The sequence below is a fragment of the Cnephaeus nilssonii genome (assembly GCF_951640355.1).
Source record: "Cnephaeus nilssonii genome assembly, chromosome: 3".
NCBI lineage: Eukaryota > Metazoa > Chordata > Mammalia > Chiroptera > Vespertilionidae > Cnephaeus > Cnephaeus nilssonii.
Genome location: NC_137074.1, coordinates 70,763,217 through 70,785,686, shown reverse-complemented (window position 1 = coordinate 70,785,686; position 22,470 = coordinate 70,763,217). Strand labels below are relative to the sequence as shown.

Below are 22,470 nucleotides of genomic sequence, written 5' to 3'. Positions count from 1 at the left end.
GGAGATTGTCAGGAGCTCAGGGAATTTTATAATGTAACAAAATAGTTTACAGACATACACTGTAAGCTATCTAAGTAAGCACCTTAGTTATTATGGGTACTTAAAGAGCCACAATTGTGTAGATCATCTGAGGATGTGATCATCTAAGGAAAGAATATGAACAACTTTCTCACTAATCTGAGATGGAGCTGACAGATGTTTCTTAGAGGGAATTCCCATCCTACCCCCTCTCCTGCCCCTAATCTTGTATGAGCCGAGCAAATTTAAAAGTCCAGATGGCCTCATTTGTTATGGGACCTTTAATACTCTTTGGGTGGTAAGGAATGCTAAAGCATTTATAACCGTGAAATAAAGTATTTATACTCACTCTGTAAATGGCTGTCTTCCCTGGAAATTGCCATGGTACTACTCAAAAGAGGAATTTTCCAGGATGAAATTGAGAGATTGGGCAGGGGGAAGCAGTGAAGTTGAGGTTGATCTATAGGATTCCTATGTCCTTATTACAAGCAATTTTTTTCTAAATGAGAGCACTTAACCATTTGTAATATAGAGAGCTTGGAAATTAGATTGAACAATATTGTGATGACACTTTTTTTTTTTATGGCCAGTAGGCCTAATGTGATTTAATCTATACTTATAATAGGGTAATATGCAAATTGGTCAGAACGCCGTCATGTAACGACCGATCAGCAGGAGGTGGGTAGCGAGCTATGAGTGGCGGAGAGCTACAGAAGGGCGGGGCAGTGAGCTATGTGCGGCAGAGAGCTGTGAGCGGTGGTGGGTGGGTGCCCAGCCAGCGGAGGCAAGTGGCAGCGAGCTACTCATGCACGGATTCGTGCACAGGGCCACTATTCATAACAAAGTATGGGGTGGTGTCATGTATAAGCCTAAGGAATGTATCTATCTATTTAACAGAGGAATATGCAAATTAGCCGGGACGCTGTAACATCATGACGGAATAGCAGGGACCGGAGGCTGCATGGCGCCTGGCCGGGGCGAGGGACCTCAGGCCGCGCCCCTCACCTGGCAGGGCTTGACGGGGGACCTCAGGCCGTGCTCCCCGCCCGGTGGGGTTTGACGAGGCCTCAGGACTTGCCCCTCACCTGGGGAGCTTGACCGGGGGCCTCAGGCTGCGCCCCCCCCACTTGTCAGGACTTGACAGGGGATCTCAGACTGTGCCCCCCTGACCCCAGTGCCGGCTGAGGTACCTCAGACCACGCCCACTGCCCCGGCGCCAGGCCGCGGGAACTGAGGCTGCACCCTCCGCCCAGCGGGACTTGATGGGGGACCTGAGACTGCACCCCCCCACCCGGCGCTGGGCCAGGGGACCTGAGGCTACGCCCCCCACCTGTCGCTGGGCTGGGGAACCTAAAGCTATGCCCCTGCCCAGAGGGGCTTGATGGGGGTTTGGCCAGCTGGGTCTGGGTCTCCTGCATTTTCGAAGCGCGTGCGGGTGGTGGATGGGGACTTGACTCTAGGTCCCGTGGCACGCCCCAGACTCTGACAGGAGGGAGATTTTCATATACATTTTACTAATTTTCTTTCATCTCAGACACTTCTATTATAGAGAAAGGGCAAAGAGCAATATTAAGATATTTCCTCTAATTAATTCCCTTTTAATGTGCATGAATTTCGTGCACCAGGCCACTAATCCTATCTAATAAAAGAGTAATATGCAAATTGACCATCACTCCAACACACAAGATGGCTGCCCCCATGTGGTCAAAGATGGCTGTCCCCATGTGGACACAAGATGGCCACCACAAGATGGCCAGCAGAGGAGGGCAGTTGGGAGGGACCAGGCCTGCAAGGGAGGGCAGTTATGGGCAATCAGGCCAGCAGGGGAGGGCAGTTAGGGGTGACCAGGCTGGCAGAGGAGGGAAGTTGGAGACGACCGGGCCTGCAGGGAAGGGCAGTTGCCGGGGACCCATGCCTGCAGGGGAGCAGTTAGGCATCAATCAGGCTGGCAGCGGAGTGGTTAGGGGGTGATCAGGCTGGCTGGCAGAACCGGTTAGGAGCAATCAGGAAGGCAGGCAGGCAAGCAGTTGGGAGCCAGCAGTCCTGGATTGTGAGAGGGATGTCCAACTGCCCATTTAGGCCCGATCCTTGGGCCTAAATGGGCAGTCGGATATCCCTCGAGTGGTCCCAGATTGGAGAGGGTGCAGGCTGGGCTGAGGGACTCACACCCCCATGCACGAATTTCGTGCACCAGGCCTCTAGTTCTAATATAATGGTGGCATACTAGGAGAACAAAGTCTTCAGGTGATTGTTATGTAGGTGTCTGGTATAATTCTGAGCAAGCTTCCAAAATGATACTTCTACATATCCCAGAAGAATCAAATCGGGGATTTTTCCTCATTTTAGCTGTCACTTTGTACTATTTTAGCTTTAAACCACTTACTAGTAGTCTTGGTGTGCATTCTGGACTTCCCACACCATTGGAGTGTTTTATAAAACCTTTCATTATCAGGACCAAAAAAGAATATATGGACAATGGGCTTCTAACTGAATTCCTTCAATTATTATTTATCTTCGATTGCTTTTTCTTCAAATTTTAAATCTAGGTCAGTCTGTATAGTTTTGTTTTTTGGTATTTGTTTTTTTTGTTTTGTTTTGTTTTTTGTTTTGTTTTTGCACACAGTGGCTCTTTACAAACCAAACATAATTGTAGGTAAATTACAGAAAGCAATGAATGGTATCTGTTTATAGTACCATTTCTGACAGTTTATTAATCTAACTTACATTCCTACGAATTAAAAGTGGGACCCAGACTTTCAACCAAGATATGTACAGGTCAGCTTTTAAGAACTGTGCTCTTTAGAGCAAAATATAGGAAAGAAAAAAACACCTTTTTTGCATTTATCTCATGTAAGGCTTGTGATGGATGTTGGAAATCTAGGATCAGAGCCCTTATTAATTTAGTGTATACTGTACAACATTGGCTGATACTTCCAGTTATTCCCTTTTCAATACAATGAATGCAAATTAATTTGCCTTTAATTAAAACATGGTTCTTAGCTGTTTGAATCTAATGGATACTGTAGGGCTTTTGGGGGCCAGTTTAAGCTTTTCCCCAACATGGAATCTCGTTTTTTGTTTTGTTTTCCCAGTAGTTCTTGGCACACAGCATTTTGCTATTTTGAATAACCTCAAAGCAGTCAGTTGTATGATTTCCAAGAAGGGAAAGCTATGTAGAATTTAACTTAGAACAAGCTCTCTCAGTGAAATGAAAGCATATTCTTTATATAAATATATTTTTCATATTTGTAAATGACATTATATAAATATAAATTAATATAAGGTATGTTGGTAATTTCTTTGTCTATGTTTTTTTGTCATTACATCAAACTTCTTGCAAAGTCACATTGGTGTATAACTTAAAATCATCATATTTGTGTTCCTATTTTACTTTATCATTTGAAGTAACACATTTTTATCTTTATTAGAAAGCCATCATCCAATCCTCCTGATCTCTAAAATGATAGCTGCCAAGTTATTTAACTGCCCAGAGAACCAAATTAAACTTTTCCATTTTGCTAAACTCATTTCCCTCTCCTGATTTAAAAAAAAAATAGATTTAAGTATCTATTTAACAGCCACAATAGTTCTTAACTGTAAAAAGCCTTATTTCATCAAATCAGCATGCTCTTGTGTATTCTATGTGTGTGTCTTCCTGTGGCCACCTTTCAACATTAAGCTTGACCTCCTGATCATATGGTGACATATTTTCCCCTCTAATTATCTTTTCTTTTCTTTTTTTTTTTTTTAACTACCTCAGATTTTTTTTTTTTCCAATTTTTAAAATGTGGTCAAAGTTGCTTCATGAGTTCTGGAGACAGATTGTATACAAAGATATACTCAAGGGTATGCATTTAAACAAGAATTCCACAAAGAAAAAGAAAAGAAACTCCTGATGTCTTCAGGCAACAGTATGCCTGCTGCTCCTAGAGAGGTTCCCAAAATTAAAACCTAATTTATTTATTTACTTTTTTAAATGTGTTTCTATTGATTTTAAAGAGAGAGGAAGGGAGAAGGAGAAAGAGAGAGAAACATTGATTGGTTGACTCCTGTATGCACCCCAACTAGGTATTGAACCTGCAACCTGGGTACATGCCCTGACTGGGAATTGCCACTTAGACACACTGGCCAGGGCTAAAAACTCATTGATTGAGGACCTACATGTACTAAGTTAGGCATTTTCACATGTTATTTCATTGCAGTTCTGATATTTAAGAAAACCTTAAAGAATATAGGTTTCTAATTGTCTGTAATACTTACTTTGTTTAGATATAACCCCAGGTCAGAGATATATCAACTTGCTGTTTTTATTTTGTTTTTCTGTTTCTGTTGATTACTGAAGGAGTGAAAACAAGGACCTTCAGTAATATAAAAAGCATTTATTTTAAATCTTAAAGCCTTTCAAGGAAGGGCCCAACTATACCCCTAAGATTTAATGTCAAAAAGACATCATTTTTAATTTTAAGTTTTAGAGAAAGATTGTATGAACAAAGCCTACTAGATTTTGCAGGCCCATTTATAAAATTTGTCTCTGTTTTCTAATTCCTCTCTTAGCCTGGTTCTTTATATCAGCCCTGATTTTACATGGCATAAATAACAATTTGAGAATAACAATCTCAAACTTCTTAGAAGATAAGCATAGCATTCTTTTGTTTAAAAAAAATCCACCTAAACCCTCCAGGCAGTAAGGAAAGAAGCATCAGATTAAGGAGATAATTCATGTTAAAAACAGCTATGGTATTGAAGAATGTATTATGTTGGAATGGTGGGACCACAGTGCTATTTAAAAGGCTGACAAAAGTATGAGTACTAAGTACATATATGCCAAGCATAATGAATTTTGAAAAGTTTTCTATAAAAAGTTATATGTGGTTCCGTTGCATTTTGATTGCTACTCTTTGTGAGTTTCCTTTTTTGACTCTGTGAATTATATGTATTTAATGGTTGTAAATTGATGATTTATTTGTTTTTGACTTAGATCCTACTCAAATGGGAGGACTGAGTATGCTGCTTTTAGCTGGAGAACATGCGCTTGGCACATCAGAGGTAAGCCGGTTCCTCATTCTGCTCATGGGTTGAGAATACAGACATTTGTATTCTGTTCACATTGTGAGTTCTGCACTTCCACTGTTTACAGCTCCTGAACAGACTTTACTTTTGTTTTCATTGAGCTCTGTATGTGCATTGTATTGTGCCTTGAGTGTAACAGAAGTGGTGTGAATGGTCGCAAGAGCACACAGACATAAGGCAGGTGCAGATTTTGAGGTTCTGTGAGCCTCGGGATGAGAAACGCAATGTACAGATAACTTGCATTTGCCATGACTGTGTCCTGCATCAGTACAGCGGGTCCTATGATTCATTAAACTCTATTCATAACATTCCCTACTTTTATCACATTCTCATTTAGACTTGCTAGTGAAAAGATGAGAGATTAAAAAAAGAGAAAACTGTCTGTCTCTTTGGTTCCTGAGTAAATCCACATTTCTGTTTTATAAAATCAGGAGACATGGCATTCCAAGGTTGTTTCATTTTTTAAAATGGAAAATGAAAAGGACCCAGGCCCTCATGACTTTCATTTTATGGTCTTTTATTCCCTTGGTCTGCTTTTGCTAAACATTTTGAGGTATGGTTTTAATGGGCAGGTAGTAGCAGTTCACCATGCATAGTTTGCATGTGTGGAATTCTTCTATTTTCCAGAGACCAAATGAATTAACCTGAAGGTCATGTTATTTTACCACATTCAGCTACTTGATATGGACATTTTTCAACCCCCAACCAAAGTTGCTATGTTGGGCAAAATAGCAGTCAGCTCAGTTTTATTGCAAATGAGTGTGCCAATTAGATTATAGTTGAAGCTTGTTCAAATAGTGATTTTAGAGGATACCATATAAGACCTTTACATCACAAAAGCCTTTTATTATAGTTTACATTTGGGATCCATAATAGTTGACCAAATGTTCAATTTAACTTATTTTGATTCCGTTGAATTCATTAGAGCAAAAAGCATGTAAGTTGGTGGACTGTTAGTTGTTTACATTGTACTAATCTTTAGCTGAGAAAGCATATCACTATGCGTCTTTGCATACTCATTACTCAACATGTTTGTAATGCCTATCAGAATAGCTTCTTGAGCATCATTTCATTTTCTAACACATGGCTGCTACCTAATAGCAATCAGACTAACTCTCACCTAGGTATAGACTATTCCAAGCATTTCGAAAGGTGACTGAATGTTGGAATAATAACACTCACTCGAGGTTTCAACACAGTCTGACTCAGGACTTTCAACAATGCTTCGTATTGTGAAAGTCAGCATCATCTTTTCTAACAGATTATAATGATTACTTCCCAACAACTATTAGCATTCTTTCTAACTTTCAGGAACAAAGGTAAACTGATAAATATCTGTAGAACTCACAGATAGATGAAAATGCTAGTCAAACAAAAGAATGCATTTTTCCTTTGCTTAAAAAGTTAGACTCCTGGCTCTTTTTAGTGGGATTTTCTCCTCCCCACTTTCAAGAACAGCATAGTTCTGACAAAGCAGTGTTCAACCTTTGATTTCTGATGAAGGGGAGAAACCATTTGGAGAATTCTCAAGCTAAAGAAACAAAGCTAAATGGTTGTAAGAAGTGAGTCAGAATTGAATCAGATAAAAGAGAATTAGCTCAGGAAGAAGTTGCCAGCAGTTATGTCTTTAGGGACCACTTCTAAGAATACAACTTTTATACCCACTTGCTCTTACAAATGATTTATTTCTTGTTGCTTTAGGAAAGGAAGTATTTAACAAAGTGACAAGATAATATGCATTCAGTGCAATCGTGTGATGGGGGAAGTGAGGAATGGAAAAACAACAAACTAAGGTTGATAGGCATAAATAGAAAAAAATAATTTCGAACAACTGCTGCTTTTATTAGGAAAAACTCAACAGCCATTTACAGTCACTTTATTTCTTACTATTTTGCGTGGGATGTTTGAAATGTTTAACAAAATGAAGTTAGCTTTTGACAATTTAAATATACTTCGACAATCTAAATTAAAACCAGATTCACTTTTATAAAAAGAATACAGCTTTTTTTTTGTCATATCATTCTCTTGTTGAAAATCCTTATTGTTGAAAATATTACATATGTTTCCCTTTTTTCCCATTGACCCCCTTATGGTCCCCCCACTCCCTCCCCAACCCCTGCTCCACCCCAGGCCTCCACCACCCTATTGTCTGTGTCCATGGGTTATGCATATATGCATACCAGTTCCTTGGTTGATCTCTTCCCACCCCCCCCCACCCCCACCTTCCCTCTGAGATTTGACAGTCTGTTTCATGCTTCTATGTCTCTGGATTTATTTTATTCAACAGTTTATTTCATTAGATTCCACATATGAGTGAGATCATGTGATACTTGTCTTTCTCTGACTGGCTTATTTTCATTAACATACTATTCTCCATGTTCCTCCATGCTGTCTCAAAGGATATATTCCTAGAAGTGGGATTACTGGGTCAAATAGCAGTTTCATACTTAATTTTTTTAAGGAAATTCCATACTGTTTTCCACAGTGGCTGCACCAGTCTGCATTCCCACCAACAGTGTACTAGGGATCCCTTTTCTCCACATCCTCCCCAGCATTTGTCATTTGTTGTGTTGATGGTAGCCATTCTGACAGGTGTGAGGTTATGCCTCATTGTCATTTTAATTTGCATCTCTCTGATGATCAGTGACTGAACATTTTTTCACGTTTCTTGGCCATCTGTATGTCCACTTTAGAGAAGTATTTATTTAGGTCCTTTGCCCATTTTTTAATTGGATTTTTTGTCTTCCTTTTTTTAAGTTGTATGAGTTCCTTATATATTTTGGATGTTAACCCTTTATCAGATGTATCATTGTCAAATATGTTCTCCCATGCAGGGGGCACTCTTGTTATTTCCTTGATGCTTTCTCTTGCTGTGCAGAAGCTTTTTATTTTGATGTAATCCCATTTGTTTATTTTTGCCTTAGTTTCCTTTGCCCTAGGAGATGTATCTACAAACATATTGCTATGAGAGTTGCCTGAGATTTTGCTGCTTATGGTTTCTTCTAGAATTTTTATGGTTTCACATCTTACATGTAAGTCTTTTACCCATTTTGAGTTTATTCTCGTGTATGGTGTAAGTTGGTGATCTAATTTTATTTTATTTTTTGCATATATCTGTCCAATTTCTCAACACCATTTATTTGGAGAGAATCTCTGCTCCAATATATGCTCTTTCCTCCTTTGTCAAATATTAATTGAGTGTAGTGCCTTAGGTCAATTACTGGGGTGTCTGTTCTGTTCTATTGGTCTACTGGTTTATGTCTGATCTTGTGCCAGTCTAAGGCTGTTTTGAGTACAGTGGCTTTGTGGTATAACTTGATATCTGGTATTGTGATTCCTCCAACTTTTTCTTCTTTCTCAAGATTGCTGCAGCCATTTGAGGTCTTTTTTGGTTCCATATAAATTTTTGGAGTATTTGTTCTAGATCTGTGAAATATGCCATTGGTATTTTAATAGTGATCGCATTGAATCTATAGATTACTTTGGGTAGAATGGGCATTTTAATTATGTTAATTCTACCAATCTATGAACACGATATATTCTTCCACTTGTTTATATCTTCCTCTATTTCTTTTTTTCAACGTCCTGTAGTTTTCCAAATACAAGTCTTTTTCTTCCTTGGTTAAATTTATTCCTTTTTATCTTAATTTTTTTGTGGCTATGATAATGGAATTGTTTTTTAATTTCTCTTTTTGAAAATTCATAAAATGGTGTATAAAAATGCCATCAATTTCTGGGTGTTAATTTTCTATCCTGCTACATTGCTGACTTATTTTATTAAATCTAGTCATTTTTTCATGGAGTTTTTAGGGTTTTCTTTGTAAAATATCATGTCATCTGCGAATAATGAGTTTTACTTCCTCCTTTCCAATTTCTATGCCTTTTATGTTTTCTTCTTGTCTGATTACTCTGGCTAGCACTTCCAGTACTAAGTTGAATAAGAGTGGTGAAAGCGATATATTTCTAGAAGTGGGATCTCTGGGTCAAATGGGAGTTCCATTTGTAGTTTTTTGAGGAAACTCAATACTGTTCTCCACAGTGGCTGCACCAGTCTGCATTCCCACCAGCAGTGCATGAGGGTTCCTTTTTCTCCGCATCCTCGCCAGCACTTGTCGTTTGTTGATGATAGCCATTCTGACAGGTGTGAGATGTTACCTCATTGTCGTTTTGATTTGCATCTCTCAGATGATTAGTGACTTTGAGCATGTTTTCATATGTCTCTTAGTCTTCTGTATGTCCTCTTTCAAAAAGTGTCTATTTAGGTCCGTTGCCCATTTTTTGATTGGATTGTTTATCTTCCTTTTGTTAAGTTGTATGAGTTCCCTGTAAATGTTGGGAGATTAAACCCTTATCGGAGATAACATTGGCAAATATGTTCTCCCATGCAGTGGGCTTTCTTATTGTTTTGTTGATCATTTCTTTTGCTGTGCAGAAGCTTTTTATTTTGATGTAGTCCCACTTGTTTATTTTCTCTTTAGTTTCCATTGTCCTAGGATCCCAAGAAAATAGAAACACCCATCAGAAAGGATATATGCACCCCCATGTTCATAGCAGCACAATTTACAATAACTAAGATTTGGAAACAGCCTAAGTGCACATCAGCAGAGTGGATTAGAAAACCGTGGTACATCTACACAATGGAATACTATGCTGCTATAAAAAGGAAGGATCTACCATTTGCAACATCATGAATAGACATGGAGAGCATTATGTTAAGTGAAATAAGTCAGTCAGAAAAAGATAAATATCACATGATCTCACTCATTTGTGGAATATAATGAACAACATAAACTGATGAACAAAAACAGATCCAGAGACAGTGAAGCATCGATCAGACTGTCAAACCTCAAAGGGAAGTCAGGGGAGGGTGGGGGGAAAGGGGAAAGATCAATCAAAGGACTTGTATGCATGCATATAAGCATAACCAATGGACACAGACACCAGGGGGGTGAGGGCACAAGCGGGGATTGGGAGGGGGGGGCAGTGGGAGGTTAAGGACACATATGTAAAACCTTAATCAATAAAGAAAAAAAAAAAGAGTGGTGAAAGCCGACAACCCTGTCTTGTTCCTGTTCTTGGGGAAATGGTTTTAGTTTTTGTCCCTTGAGTATGATGTTGGCTGTAGGTTTGTTATATATGGACTTTATTATGTTGAGATATGATCCCTCTATTCACAGTTTGCTGAGAGTTTTTATCCAAAAAGGGTGTTGTATTTTCTCGCATGCTTTTTGTACATCTATTGATATGATCATGTAATTTTTGTCTTTCAATTTGTTTATGTGATGTATCACTTTTAAGAATACAGCTTTTTAAAACTTTTTCTTTATAATCCCTATTTCTCATCTCAGAAATATAGGTCATTATTGAAAATAATCTTGAGATACTGAAACAATAAAGCATTGAAATTTCTATAGAATAATGCTATCTCTAAATATAGTTAGTTTGAGAGTTCATATCATATAGACATTAGCAGACTTTATTTAGCACCCGATTTTCTGTTCAATATCTTATTCCAAATATGGAGAAATGGTCATATAACTTTAGGGGCTTAGGCAGATGATGAATCTAAAACAAATATAGTAAATAGGTATTTGAATATTCTGAGAGAAAAATTAACAGAATAACGATTTAAGAAGAGAGATACAGAAAATTTAGACTTCTGACATTTGAAATGGATAATTATTGTAAAGTTTATGTTTGCTGTTAGGTAGAACCAGTCTAATAAAGTGACATTTTACAAAAATTCTGCCCCAGAGAAAGGGAAGGTCTAATCATAATGGCTTCCCATGACATTTTTATTCTGAAATATTATTCTTAAAGGGAGGAGACTCTCCTTTGTTCTTTAATCTGAGCCCTAAATACATAGAAAAAGTCTTCAAAAGTCTATTTTTTTAAAATATGGAATTGTAATATAGATAATAGTTTTTCTTTTTTAATTCTAAAAGGAAGAGACTAGCTGTAACTGAAATAATAAAATTTCAGATTAAAAGTTTCTTTGGCCTATTCTGTTTCCTAGATCTACCTGAAGTACTCTTAGAGTTTTTAGACAGAAATGATAGGTTTTTGAGCGATCAGTGGATATTTAATAACAAACAAAATGTTTGTGTTTTGTCTTTTTCCTCAGTCTTCTGATTAACTCTGAAGGTGCCATATCTGTTGCATTATTAAGTCAACATTTTTATATGCTACTATTATTGAGTCAGGCTTGCTTCTCTAGTTTCTGTTGTGATAGCGATGTTTTCTGAAGAATAAAATGGATGAAATTTGCATTTAAGTTTATTTTGGATTGCTTTTTTTTTCTTTTGAATTAATTTTGAGAGAGAGAGAGAGAGAGAGAGAGAGAGAGAGAGATTTGTTGTTCCGTGTTATTTATGCATTTATTGTTTGATTCTTTTATGTGCCCTGACTGGGGATCAAACCCTCAACCTTGATGTATCAGAATGACTCTCTAACTAACTGAGTTACCTTGTCAGGGCAGATCTTCTATTTTTTACATAAATGAGCAACCCTAAATTTCCTTTATATCCAGAGTACATTGAAATGCATTAGTTATTTGGGGTAAGTTTTCAAAAGCAATGTTTTTCATTAATGAATTATGGGTTAAAGAAGCAAAATAGAGTCATTGAGCAAGGCTGGCATAAAGGAGTGACCCCTGTCTCAAAATGGCAGAGTAAGCCTGTGTCCCGAGACCTGGGGAAATATAGTGTAAACATAGGCGTTTCATCAGGAAGAAACCTCGGAATAATGAAGGAGATGGAAAGGAGTGTTTCCAATGAATAGGAGATTTTAGCAAACCTATTTACTATTAAATCAGAAATCAAATGGAAGTTGTTATATCAGTGAAATATGATGTCAGTGCCAGCAGAAAATAGGTTAGCTGAGGGGCACAGAGAACCTTTCTGAATGCCCAGAGATTTAAGTGAACATATACACTCTTCTTTTTAATCTAAAGGAACAAGAAAGTAAAAGTTGAAGAAATAGAAGTAACAGTGTTCACATCAAACTCTGGGAAGAGCTAAAGGGAAGTCAGTTGCATTAAGAGAGTTTAGCCCTTACATTTCATATCACGTAGTTATTTACAGATGAAAATGCAATAAAGTATAATTATTTGACCTCGAGTTTCTAGAGGTAATCTGTAGGACTAAAAGTCTTCTATACTGTTATATTTATTACTTTAATAAAATGTAAAACTAAATTAAAATTTAAAAATAAAGTCAGGGAGTATATAATTCAGAGAGCATGGGGAGATTATTCAGTCCATAATGTATTGAATAGGTTGGATTAATATTGGAAAGGACAACATTCAGTACTGAACCCAAGAAAGGATGTTTTGGGGAATTGTGGAAAATAAGAAAAGTTAGGCAGAGTAATCATAACTGGTAAAAGGTTTGGAGGCATCAATATCTAGTTGAATGACTGAAGGCAAACTTTCAAATGTATAGGAAGTGTATTAGACTGTGGGTCTGTGATATTAGAATGCCTAGTTCTTTTGTTGGAATCAAGAGATAGGACAATAAAGTTATGATCAACTTTTTTCTTTGCTTTCCATGCTGTAAAATAGAGCTAATAATAATACTCTCTTGCCTGTAACTCCCAAGACATCTGTGAAGATTAATTAAATAAAACCTGTAAGGCATTTTTAACTCTCTTGGCAAGCATTCTTGTAGGTATCTAGTTCTGTTACCATAAGTTATTCTTGGCATTTCATATTTAACTTTAAAGCATAAATTATATCAGGCTTACTCCTACAGGCTACAGTATGCTTTACTAGCAGTGCACGTGTGTACGCACACACATAGTTTCTGTTTATTGAAAACTTGTAGCAAAGTACAGTTGTAGTTTACTCTGTTTATCACCTGGTGCTCAAGGAGGAAACAACTTTTTAATACCTGGAAGAAACCAATATAGGAAGTACAACTGTAGTAGAGTAACAGAGTTAGCATCAAAGTTAGTGGAGAAAATGCTAGCTGGTAATGGCATACCTCCATTAAGGAACTTTAAAGGTCCTGTATAAGAACTGAACAGTGTGGGAACCCACTCTGTGCCATCTTTTTACACATTCATTCATTCATACGACAGTTATTCATAGAATACCTTCTGTGTTCCAGGCACATCAGGAAAAAAACACATCTCTATGGTGTCTTAAGATCAGGTGTTTAGAGATAGGAACTCTTCACATGATACTTCTGGCTTCAGAGGGAATCACATTGATTTTCATTTGTTGATCACCATCTGCCTATTTAAAACCAAAACATTTCTATATAACAGAAATTTGAAAATAATAAATTCTGTTTTATGTTTCTAATATTGATCTCTTATCTCCTCCAGGAAACCCTTCCTGCTTGTTTTGAGCCAAATTTGATTTCTCCTCTTCATATTCCCTCATAGCTGTTCGTGTCAGCATTATACATTATAGCACTTTATTATATAGGGTGGGTAAAAGTAGGTTCACAGTTGTGAGTATATGAAACATAGTTTATTCTTATATTATTACTTATTAATTATTGTATTATTGTAAACCCACTTTTTCCCACCTCTATATTTGTGTTCTTTATTATAAACTCTATAAGAAAAGTATTTCAATGTTCTCATTGTACACTGTGAATAAGTCTTGACTCAGCCAGAAGACTTGAAGCAACTTGAGAGAAGAAATAATTATAGGATTGAAGCTGCTGGGCACCCCACTTGCTTGCAGTGTGGTTACTTATGGCAACTAACATTTGTTGAGCACTTCCTTCATTCCAGGCATTGCTCTTAAGTGCATTACATAAGAGTAACTCTTGGTCTCCATAAAACTCTATGAGTTAAGTCTTATTTTCCTTATAAGTAAACTAGAGGCCCAGTGCATGAAATTTGTGCACTTGGGGGGGGGGGGTGTTCCCTCAGCCTGGCCTGCGCCCTCTCGCAGTCCTGGAGCCCTCGGGGGTCGCCACCACCATTGCGCTCACCAGCCGTGAGCCTGGCTTCTGGTGCACTGATCACCAGGGCAGCTCATGTGTTGAGCATCTGCCCCCTGGTGGTCAGTGTGTGTCATAGCAACCAGTTGTTCCCCCATTTGGTCTATTTGCATATTAGCCTTTTATTATGTAGGATATTAAACTACTAGAGGCCCGGTGCACGAAATTTGTGCAGGTGGGTGTGTGTCCCTCAGCCCAAGCTGCACCCTCTCCAATCTGGGACCCCTTGAGGGATGTCCAACCGCCCATTTAGGCCCAGTGGGATCAGGCCTAAATGAGTGGTTGGACATCCCTCTCACAATCCAAGACTGCTGGCTCCCAACTGCCCTCCCTGCAGGCCTGGTCCCCCCGCAACTGCCCTCCCCTGCAGGCCTGGGTCCCCCCCCAACTGTCCTCCACTGCAGGCCTGGTCCCCCCCCAACTGCCCTCCCCTGCAGGCCTGGTCCCCTCCAACTGCCCTCCCCTGCAGGCCTGGGTCCCCCCCCAACTGCCCTCCCCTGTTGACCTGGTCTCCTCCAACTGCCCTCCTATGCTGGCCTGGTCACCCCTAACTGCCCTCCCTGCTGGCCTGATCGCCCACTACTGCCCTCCCCTGCAGGCCTGGTCCCACCCAACTTCCCTCCTCTGCAGGCCTGGTTCCCCCAGCTGCCCTTCCCTGCAGGCCTGGTCCCCCAACTGCCCTCCCCTGCAGGCCTGGGTCCCTACTGACCTCCCTTGCTGACCTGGTCTCCCCCAACTACCCTTCTCTGCCGACCTGGTCACCCCTAACTTCCCACAACTTCCCTCCCCGGCAGGCCATCCTGTGGCGGCCGTCTTGTGTCCACATGGGGGCAAACATCTTTGACCACATGGGGGCAGCCATCTTGTGTCTTGGTGTGACGGTCAATTTGCATATCACTCTTTTATTAGATAGGATTAGGTGAAGAAGAGGAGGCAGATAAGGGTTAAATAACCTGCTCAAGAGTGTACATCTGTGAAGTGACAGAACCAGGATTTGAACCCAGGAGCAGGAGGACTTAGCATCAGTCTTCGAGTAGCACACAGGGGCCTTTGTGATTCAGCCCACCTGACCTCAGTTCAGGCCAGTTCTCTCGTGGAGTCCTGTTTCTGGGGCCAGGCCCTGGGCTAATAAGCACTTACATGGATAACCTCATTTCAGCCTCCCATACGTCTTGTGAGGTTGGTTTATTATTATTATCCTCATTTCATAAATGTGAAAATAGCCTTTGAAGAGGTCATACAGCAAGAAAGTCATAATACTAAGACTTAAACCCATATGTTTTCCTCTAAATCGTGAGATAAGTGAAATCTGAAATAAAGAAAAGGTAGTTATACCAGTATTTGTTAAATTACATCCATATTTTAAATACTGTGAGTGTTAAATTTAAAACAAATACGTATTAAATAAAATTGAGAAAGTTTTTATCTTTATTATAATTTCTGACATCAGTGAAGTAGAGAAGATAATTTTCCTACCTTTTGGTAGATTTGAGCTAGTTTAATATGTGTCTTTCTTAGGCTGATTTTAGGATGCCAACATCCATTGAATTCCCCTTTCCCCCAACTCTTACCCCCACACCATCAAAGCTATTATTTCTTTCTTACAGTTTTATAGCTTCTGAACATATTTTGTGAGGAAATATACCATATTTAAAGTTTACATTACATAGCAAATGGGCTCTTTGAATTCTCTCTTTTCCCAGGTAGAGACCGCCACGTTTTACATCAACTGTTCACTGTCCATTTCAGCTGGAGCTGCCCATCAGCCCAGCCTCTTCCATCTGTCAGCACTGAGGCTCCAAGCCCAGAGAATCAGGTCATTTTATCCAACTCGGATTGACAAGCATCTATTCTCAATGAGTTCCCAGGCTGCATTGCTCAAAACATTGATGAACTTGTATGAGCTCCTCATGAACTTGTATGAGCTCCTCAGTCTCCCAGAGGTGGTGGAAAGGGTAGCAGCTGTTTATAGAAGTTGCCTGGAGTCTGTTCCAGACTTCCATACTAGTGCTCTGCCACACAGCGTATAATAATAATAATAGGAGAACTTTACTCATGGTATGAAGGTGAAACCAGGGACCTACTCTTCCTCTCCCCCAGGGGTTTGGTGAGTGTTCTGGTTGGGGAGTGCTCAGGTCTCTGCAGTGTTACTTGGTTATGCTCTCTAGGAGAGCCCAGTGCTCTTCTCTGCTGCAGCTCAGGCCTGGGGTCAGCCAGCCAAGTACAGTGCTTTAGGACTCAGGCTTTCTGTAACCTGATTTAGGTTTAATGAAGAGTGTCTTCATTTTAGTCTTTAAAAACATTTTGAAGGACTAACTTGGGTGTAATATGCTTGTATCTGATTCACCTGTGTTTAAGATCAATCTATTTGAGAGCTTCATTTAACATCTCATTAAATGCAAATAAAATATCACTCACGTACTGTCACAGCAGGGTAACTGGCAAAAGCCATGTTGTATGAAAGGCAGGATCAGACTGAACAAGGGTGAGAATCAGATCACTGGACGGTGGAATCACACAGGATCTTTACACTTGAACTCTGAAATGGAACCCTCTACCCTCAAACCTTCTCCTGCCACAGTAGACAACCCCACACCCCACCCCTGCTTAATCTTTCTTCCTTCTCTCAATTCTCTCTTTCAATGAAAGGTTTTAACCCTTTGCACTCGCTTGCTTTTTTCTCGAGCTGCTACCGATGCTAACCATGTCGAATCACACTCGACATCCGAGTGCAAAAGGTTAACCTACCTTAGAAATACTGGCATTATCTGACCTCTCTTCTTCAGCCCTGACCTCCTTCCAGACAATTACTGAGGCTTCGAAAATACCATCTCTGGTTTAATTGGGGCACCACATCTCAGCTGGTTTATTTCCTCAACCTTCTAATTGGTCTCCTGCCTTCAGTCACTCCCCAGCCAAGGTCATCTTGCACTCCACTGTCAGAATTACCTAGCTGCACATCTCATTATGCAGCTCCTCTGACTGAAAACCTTGGCTGGCTCCCCATTACCTTCAGCCTACTTTTCAAACTTAACATAGAATTCAAATTCCCCTCAGCCTCATTCATCTCCCATTACATTCCCAGACATCTTAACCTTCGAAAGTCACTGGTTTTCACACATACAGGCACTTGCCTCCATACTCTTCCTCCTGCTGTTGCCACATCTTTTCGCAGTTCTAGTGTTCCTTCTAGGTATATCTCAAGTGTTAACTAACTTTCTTCCACCATCCCTAGAAAGAATGGTGACGGCCTCTTTGTCTTCCCATAAGCCTTGTAATATTCCACCATTATGCACTTATATTTTTTGTGTGTAGCTTTCCTCTGTATTGGAATAGCAATCATTTTAAGGACCAAACACATTCCCTTAGTCTTATTTTATTCCTCAGCATAAAAAAACATATGTGTAGAATGTAAGATTCTTGAATTCAGCAGTCTTAATAGGTGTTTATTGAACACATAATAGGTGTTTATTGAACATTTGTTGAAGGAGTGGGTACTCAATAAATGTTTGAATTAGCCAAAGGCAAGAATGTGTAGTCAGATAAAAGTGCACTTACCCCTTTTGTTGCTTGTGTGTTCAGCACAGTCTGGCTGAGGGAAGCTGTGGTCTTATGCCTTGAGAAGTAGGAGCAGGCTCTTGCTAATACCTCACTATCCAAAGCACTTAGTGCATCTGACTGGTGTGATCTTGTTTTATATCAGGGGCCTGGATCATGTTTCTATGTCTACAGTTTTCAAGATCTAAACTGCACCTGTTGGGGGGGGGGGGGGGGGCGGAATACTACTTCATCATAATTCTTAATTATACTAACTATCCCTCTTTCTTGGTTATTGTGAATTATAGCTAAATCAAAGGAAAGATTGGATTTAAAGGAAGTTGAATGTGTGGTTAACTTTGCTTTTGAAATCACTTTAGCTGTTTTCTTTCTTGGGTACATAGCTACACCTAGTGGCTCTATGGATTATTTCAGAGACTATTTCTAGAAACAGCCCATTGGTTTTTTTTCTCTCTCACCCTTTATTTAACCTCCGCTTATTCAGTGTCTTTTCTTTCCTTTTAATTAACAAATATTTTAGAATCTTTATATTCAGTTATATTTGGAGAATAAGCTGATGCAAGCATAGGAATGGATATTGAGGAACTGATATTTATCCATGACAAGTAATTTAGAGCACTGTAAATACAAACCACAAGGCAACAAGTCAGAGAACATGGGATTCTCTGACTAATGACATTGGTAATAGGAGTCCTTTGTGGGCAATACATTCTTCTTCATTGTGGATGTAATCTCAGTTTTTTTCTAAATGTGTGTGTATATATCATGCATGCACAAATATTCACACTTGTATTAGATGCCTTACTTATCAACCACTCAAGAATGAATTCTACATATACATATCTCCCATGCCATTGAATCACTTTTACATTTTGAGATTTTATATGGAAACTAGAGGCCCGGTGCATGAAATTCTTGCATGGGGGTGTGTGTCCCTCAGGACCCTCTCCAATCCGGGACCCCTCAAGAGATGTCCGACTGCCCGTTTAGGCTCGATCCTACCTGGATCAGGCCTAAACGGGCAGTCAGACATCCCTCTCACAATCCAGGACTGCTGGCTCCCAACTGCTCGCCTGCCTGCCTACCTGATTGCCCCTAACCCCTTCTGCCTGCCAGCCTGATCACCCCCTAACCACTCCCCTGCCAGCCTGATTGATGCCTAACTGCTCCCCTGCCAGCCTGTTTTCCCCTAACTGCCCTCCCCTGCAGGCCTGGTCACCCTTACCTGCCCTCCCCTGCAGGCCTGGTCACCCCTACCTGCCCTCCCCTGCAGGCCTGGTCACCCCTAACTGCCCTCCCCTGCAGCCCTGGTTCCCCTCAACTGCCCTTCCCTGCAGGCCCGGTTGCCCGCAACTTCCCTCCTCTGCCGGCCTGGTCACCCCTAACTGCCCTCCCCTGCAGGCTTGATTGCCCCCAACTGCCCTCCCCTGCTGGCCATCTTGTGGTGGCCATCTTGTGTCCACATGGGGGCAGCCATCTTTGACTACATGGGGGGCAGCCATCTTGTGTGTTGGAGTGATGGTCAATTTGCATATTACTCTTTTATTAGATAGGATATGTCTAGTATGTATCACATGCATTTCTACCTTTTAATAAAGGATATATTTTATAATTATTCTTATCCTGACAACTTAGAATCATAGCTATAAATATTAATTACTGCAGTGAACTGATGCCTTCAGGAGAAACTTTGGGACCATTTGTTCTACTTTAATTTTTTTTAGATAGACCACAATGCTTTGTAAGCATTTGTGTCTGTTCTTTTTGTCTTTTCTCTCTTCTCCCTGTGTCTTCTTGCTTCTGGCACTGTGTTTTGTATTTTTTCCACTCCTTCTTCCTTTTTCTTATCCTCACTCTTGGCCCGGCTGATTTTTTGCTTCTATTCTGCTATGGACTAGAGAGTCAGATAATCATATAGCTTAGTAGCAACCCAATTCTGCTGGCTCCTAATTTTGTTCTCTTTCCATTATACTACACTGAAGATATATGTTAAATCAACACTGCTTTAAGGTAAGAGTAAATAGGTTTTTATAGACTCTAAAATGCATAGCCTTAGTGATTCTGTTACTGTTGTTTTAAATATTGGGCAGCCCTTGTATGATTTCTGTTTAGGTCATTGAGATTCCTCATATTCACATATACATAGAGAATTAAGTCAGTCAACAGATATTCATTGTGTCTGCTATGGACCCAGGTTTATGGTGAGCACAGCCCACTGCATAGACTTCAATAAAAATATATTTTAAAAAATAAAATATGTAGCATAAAATAAATTCCTATGCAAATACTAACCTTTCTGAGATTGTGGCTTGTGTATAAACACATGAAAACCCTGGAAAACACAAATGTGATTTTAGTTTTGTTTTTCTAAAAGGTTTGTATTTTCACATCTCTTATATGTTCATGTAGTCTGGTGATGTGAAATTGGAGAAACACAGAACATGAAAGATGTAGATATTCTTTGGATTTGGTGACAGAAAGCCAAGAGATCAAATAGGCATCATTGTAGAAATGGTGAATATTAACTTTTTAAAACGCATTGTCTTGCTCATCTGCTATTTATGGCATTATTTACAATTGAATGGCATCTTGTATAAAATTTGCAGAATTTACGTTTTTGTCACAGTATTGCCTCAAATTGGGGCAATCAAAACCATTCTTTCCTCAAATAGGAACGTTTTAGGTGGCATTTATCTTCTGTCATATTCCAGAAATTATTCCTGTGATGCTTCATACCATCTTTCCTTGTTTCAGATGTCCTCCGGCACCTGCAGGCCTGATGTTTCAGAATCCCCTGAATTGCGTCAGAAGTCACCATTATTTCAGTTTGCTGAGGTAATATATTGAAATTTATACTTAATAAGGAAATTGTAAAATGAGCTTAAATCTGAGCTGATGACAATAACTTAGAGCAGTGGTCGGCAAACTCATTAGTCAACAGAGCCAAATATCAACAGTACAATGATTGAAATTTCTTTTGAGAGCCAAATTTTTTAAACTTAAACTTCTTCTAACGCCACTTCTTCAAAATAGACTCGCCCAGGCCATGGTATTTTGTGGAAGAGCCACACTCAAGGGGCCAAAGAGCCGCATGTGGCTCGCAAGCTGTAGTTTGCCGACCACGGACTTAGTGCAATGAAGAACTCTGCTTAGCTCAGTTGACTATAAATGGAAAAATTAAATTTTTGAAAGATATGTTGGAACTCCAGAATCTCTTAATTAAGGAATAATTATATGTTTATGAAAGCTTATTATTAAGTCCTGAATATTATTATACTTAAGCCTTATCAATAAATTTTATTCATGGATAGTAAAATTAAGAATATAATTGAGCCCTGGCCAGTATGGCTCAATTGGTTGGAGCATCATCCCCGATACTGAAAGGTCTTGGGTTCAATTCCCAATCCAGGCACATTCCCAGGTTGTGAGTTTGGTCCCTGGTTGGGATGCGTGCAGAAGGCAACCAATTGGTGTTTCTCTCTCTCTATTTCTAGATCTCTTCTGCTCTCTTTCCCTCTCTCTCTAAAATCAATTTTTAAAAAATAGTATCATTGAATTAGTATTAGTCACTTATCAGGTGTTAAATTTGAAGACAGAAACAACTCATGGTTGTTCATTGACTATGCATTCCTTTTTTTAAGTTTAATTTTCTTTTAATTGAAATTTCTTTTGTCAAACCTGTTAGGCTCAATACATCTTTAACATTGGTTGAAAGAGATGAAGTATAAAAGCACATTATCCTTGATAACAAGTGTAAAGGTCAAGACTGCTTCCCAAAATATCTTCATTTACCCTAGAACTCAATATGGAGCTTTCATTAATTAATTTTTTCCTGAACTTTAAAGCACGTCATCTTCCTTTGATCACTGGAATTGTCTTTCACTCAACCTTTCTAACATATGCCTATTGCATAACCGTTTTATACAAGGAGAGCATATTTTAAGTTTCAGATTTTTTTTCCCCCTCTCTAATGTCCTTTCCTAGTGGTTCTCAACATTTTCATTGGAAAACTGCTTTTTACAGTGGTATATTGGGCCATTCCTTTTAAGACATTGTTTATAATATGACTGAATGCCCTGTAGATAGCACAGGAATGTTATAACATAAATTTGCTGACAGGATACTCCTTATCTGTCACTTTCCTTTCTGCCTCTTTGTGGGATGCACCATGAATTCCAATTGTTTTGCACATTGTTTCCTAATGTATTACTGTAACAAGGGATTCACCCTGTTCTCCAGTAGTTATATTCATGTGAAATAGTCTTGGCCCTAACTTTGAAAGCAGAGATGCTTAACCATTGATCTCTGAACCCCTAGGGATCTAATGAAATCTCTAAAATGGTGTATGAAATTCGGTTTTGTGGACATATGTACATGTTTGTGGGTTCTACAGCACATGGAAGATTCCAAAGAGATTTTCTGATCTCTTTGATATAAAGAGTCCCTGATGTAATATTTCTTCAGGAACTCCCTACTCATATCATTAACGAAAGATCTCTTTTATCCCAATATTAATGTGCAAAACGTCCTTTTGTTGAGAGAGAAACTTGTGAAATGCTTTTCAAAAATCTAGATGGTTTATACTGGTTCTGTTTTGTCCACGGTCTGATTTAAGCCTTGAAGAAAGACATTGTCTTTACATAAACTGTCTTCTCAAACTTTTATAGAGGGTTGGTAGAAATGAAAAGTGATATCTGAAGTAAGACCTACCTGGTGTATAATTCTCAGGACTTCAGGAAAATCCTTGTGGATTCCTATTTGCAGTCTGTCATGACTTGCACTGACAGGTTTCATGGTTAGACCAAGAGGAGGTCTACGATTTTATCCTCACATGCGTTCAGTGTCTTCAGAGCACTTGGTTAAAACT

General features: G+C 39.3%; 1 protein-coding gene across 13 annotated transcripts in view; it reads left to right on the top strand.

The window, feature by feature from the left end:
• Positions 1-22,470, top strand: part of BBX (BBX high mobility group box domain containing) — a 299,144-nt gene that overhangs the window by 217,137 nt on the left and 59,537 nt on the right. For all 13 annotated transcript variants that reach the window (XM_079766288.1, XM_079766287.1, XM_079766284.1 and 10 more), the window contains 2 exons: positions 4,997-5,064; positions 20,358-20,438. In XM_079766288.1, coding sequence (XP_079622414.1) covers positions 4,997-5,064; positions 20,358-20,438 — 149 coding nt within the window. The remainder of the gene's footprint in view (positions 1-4,996; positions 5,065-20,357; positions 20,439-22,470) is intronic.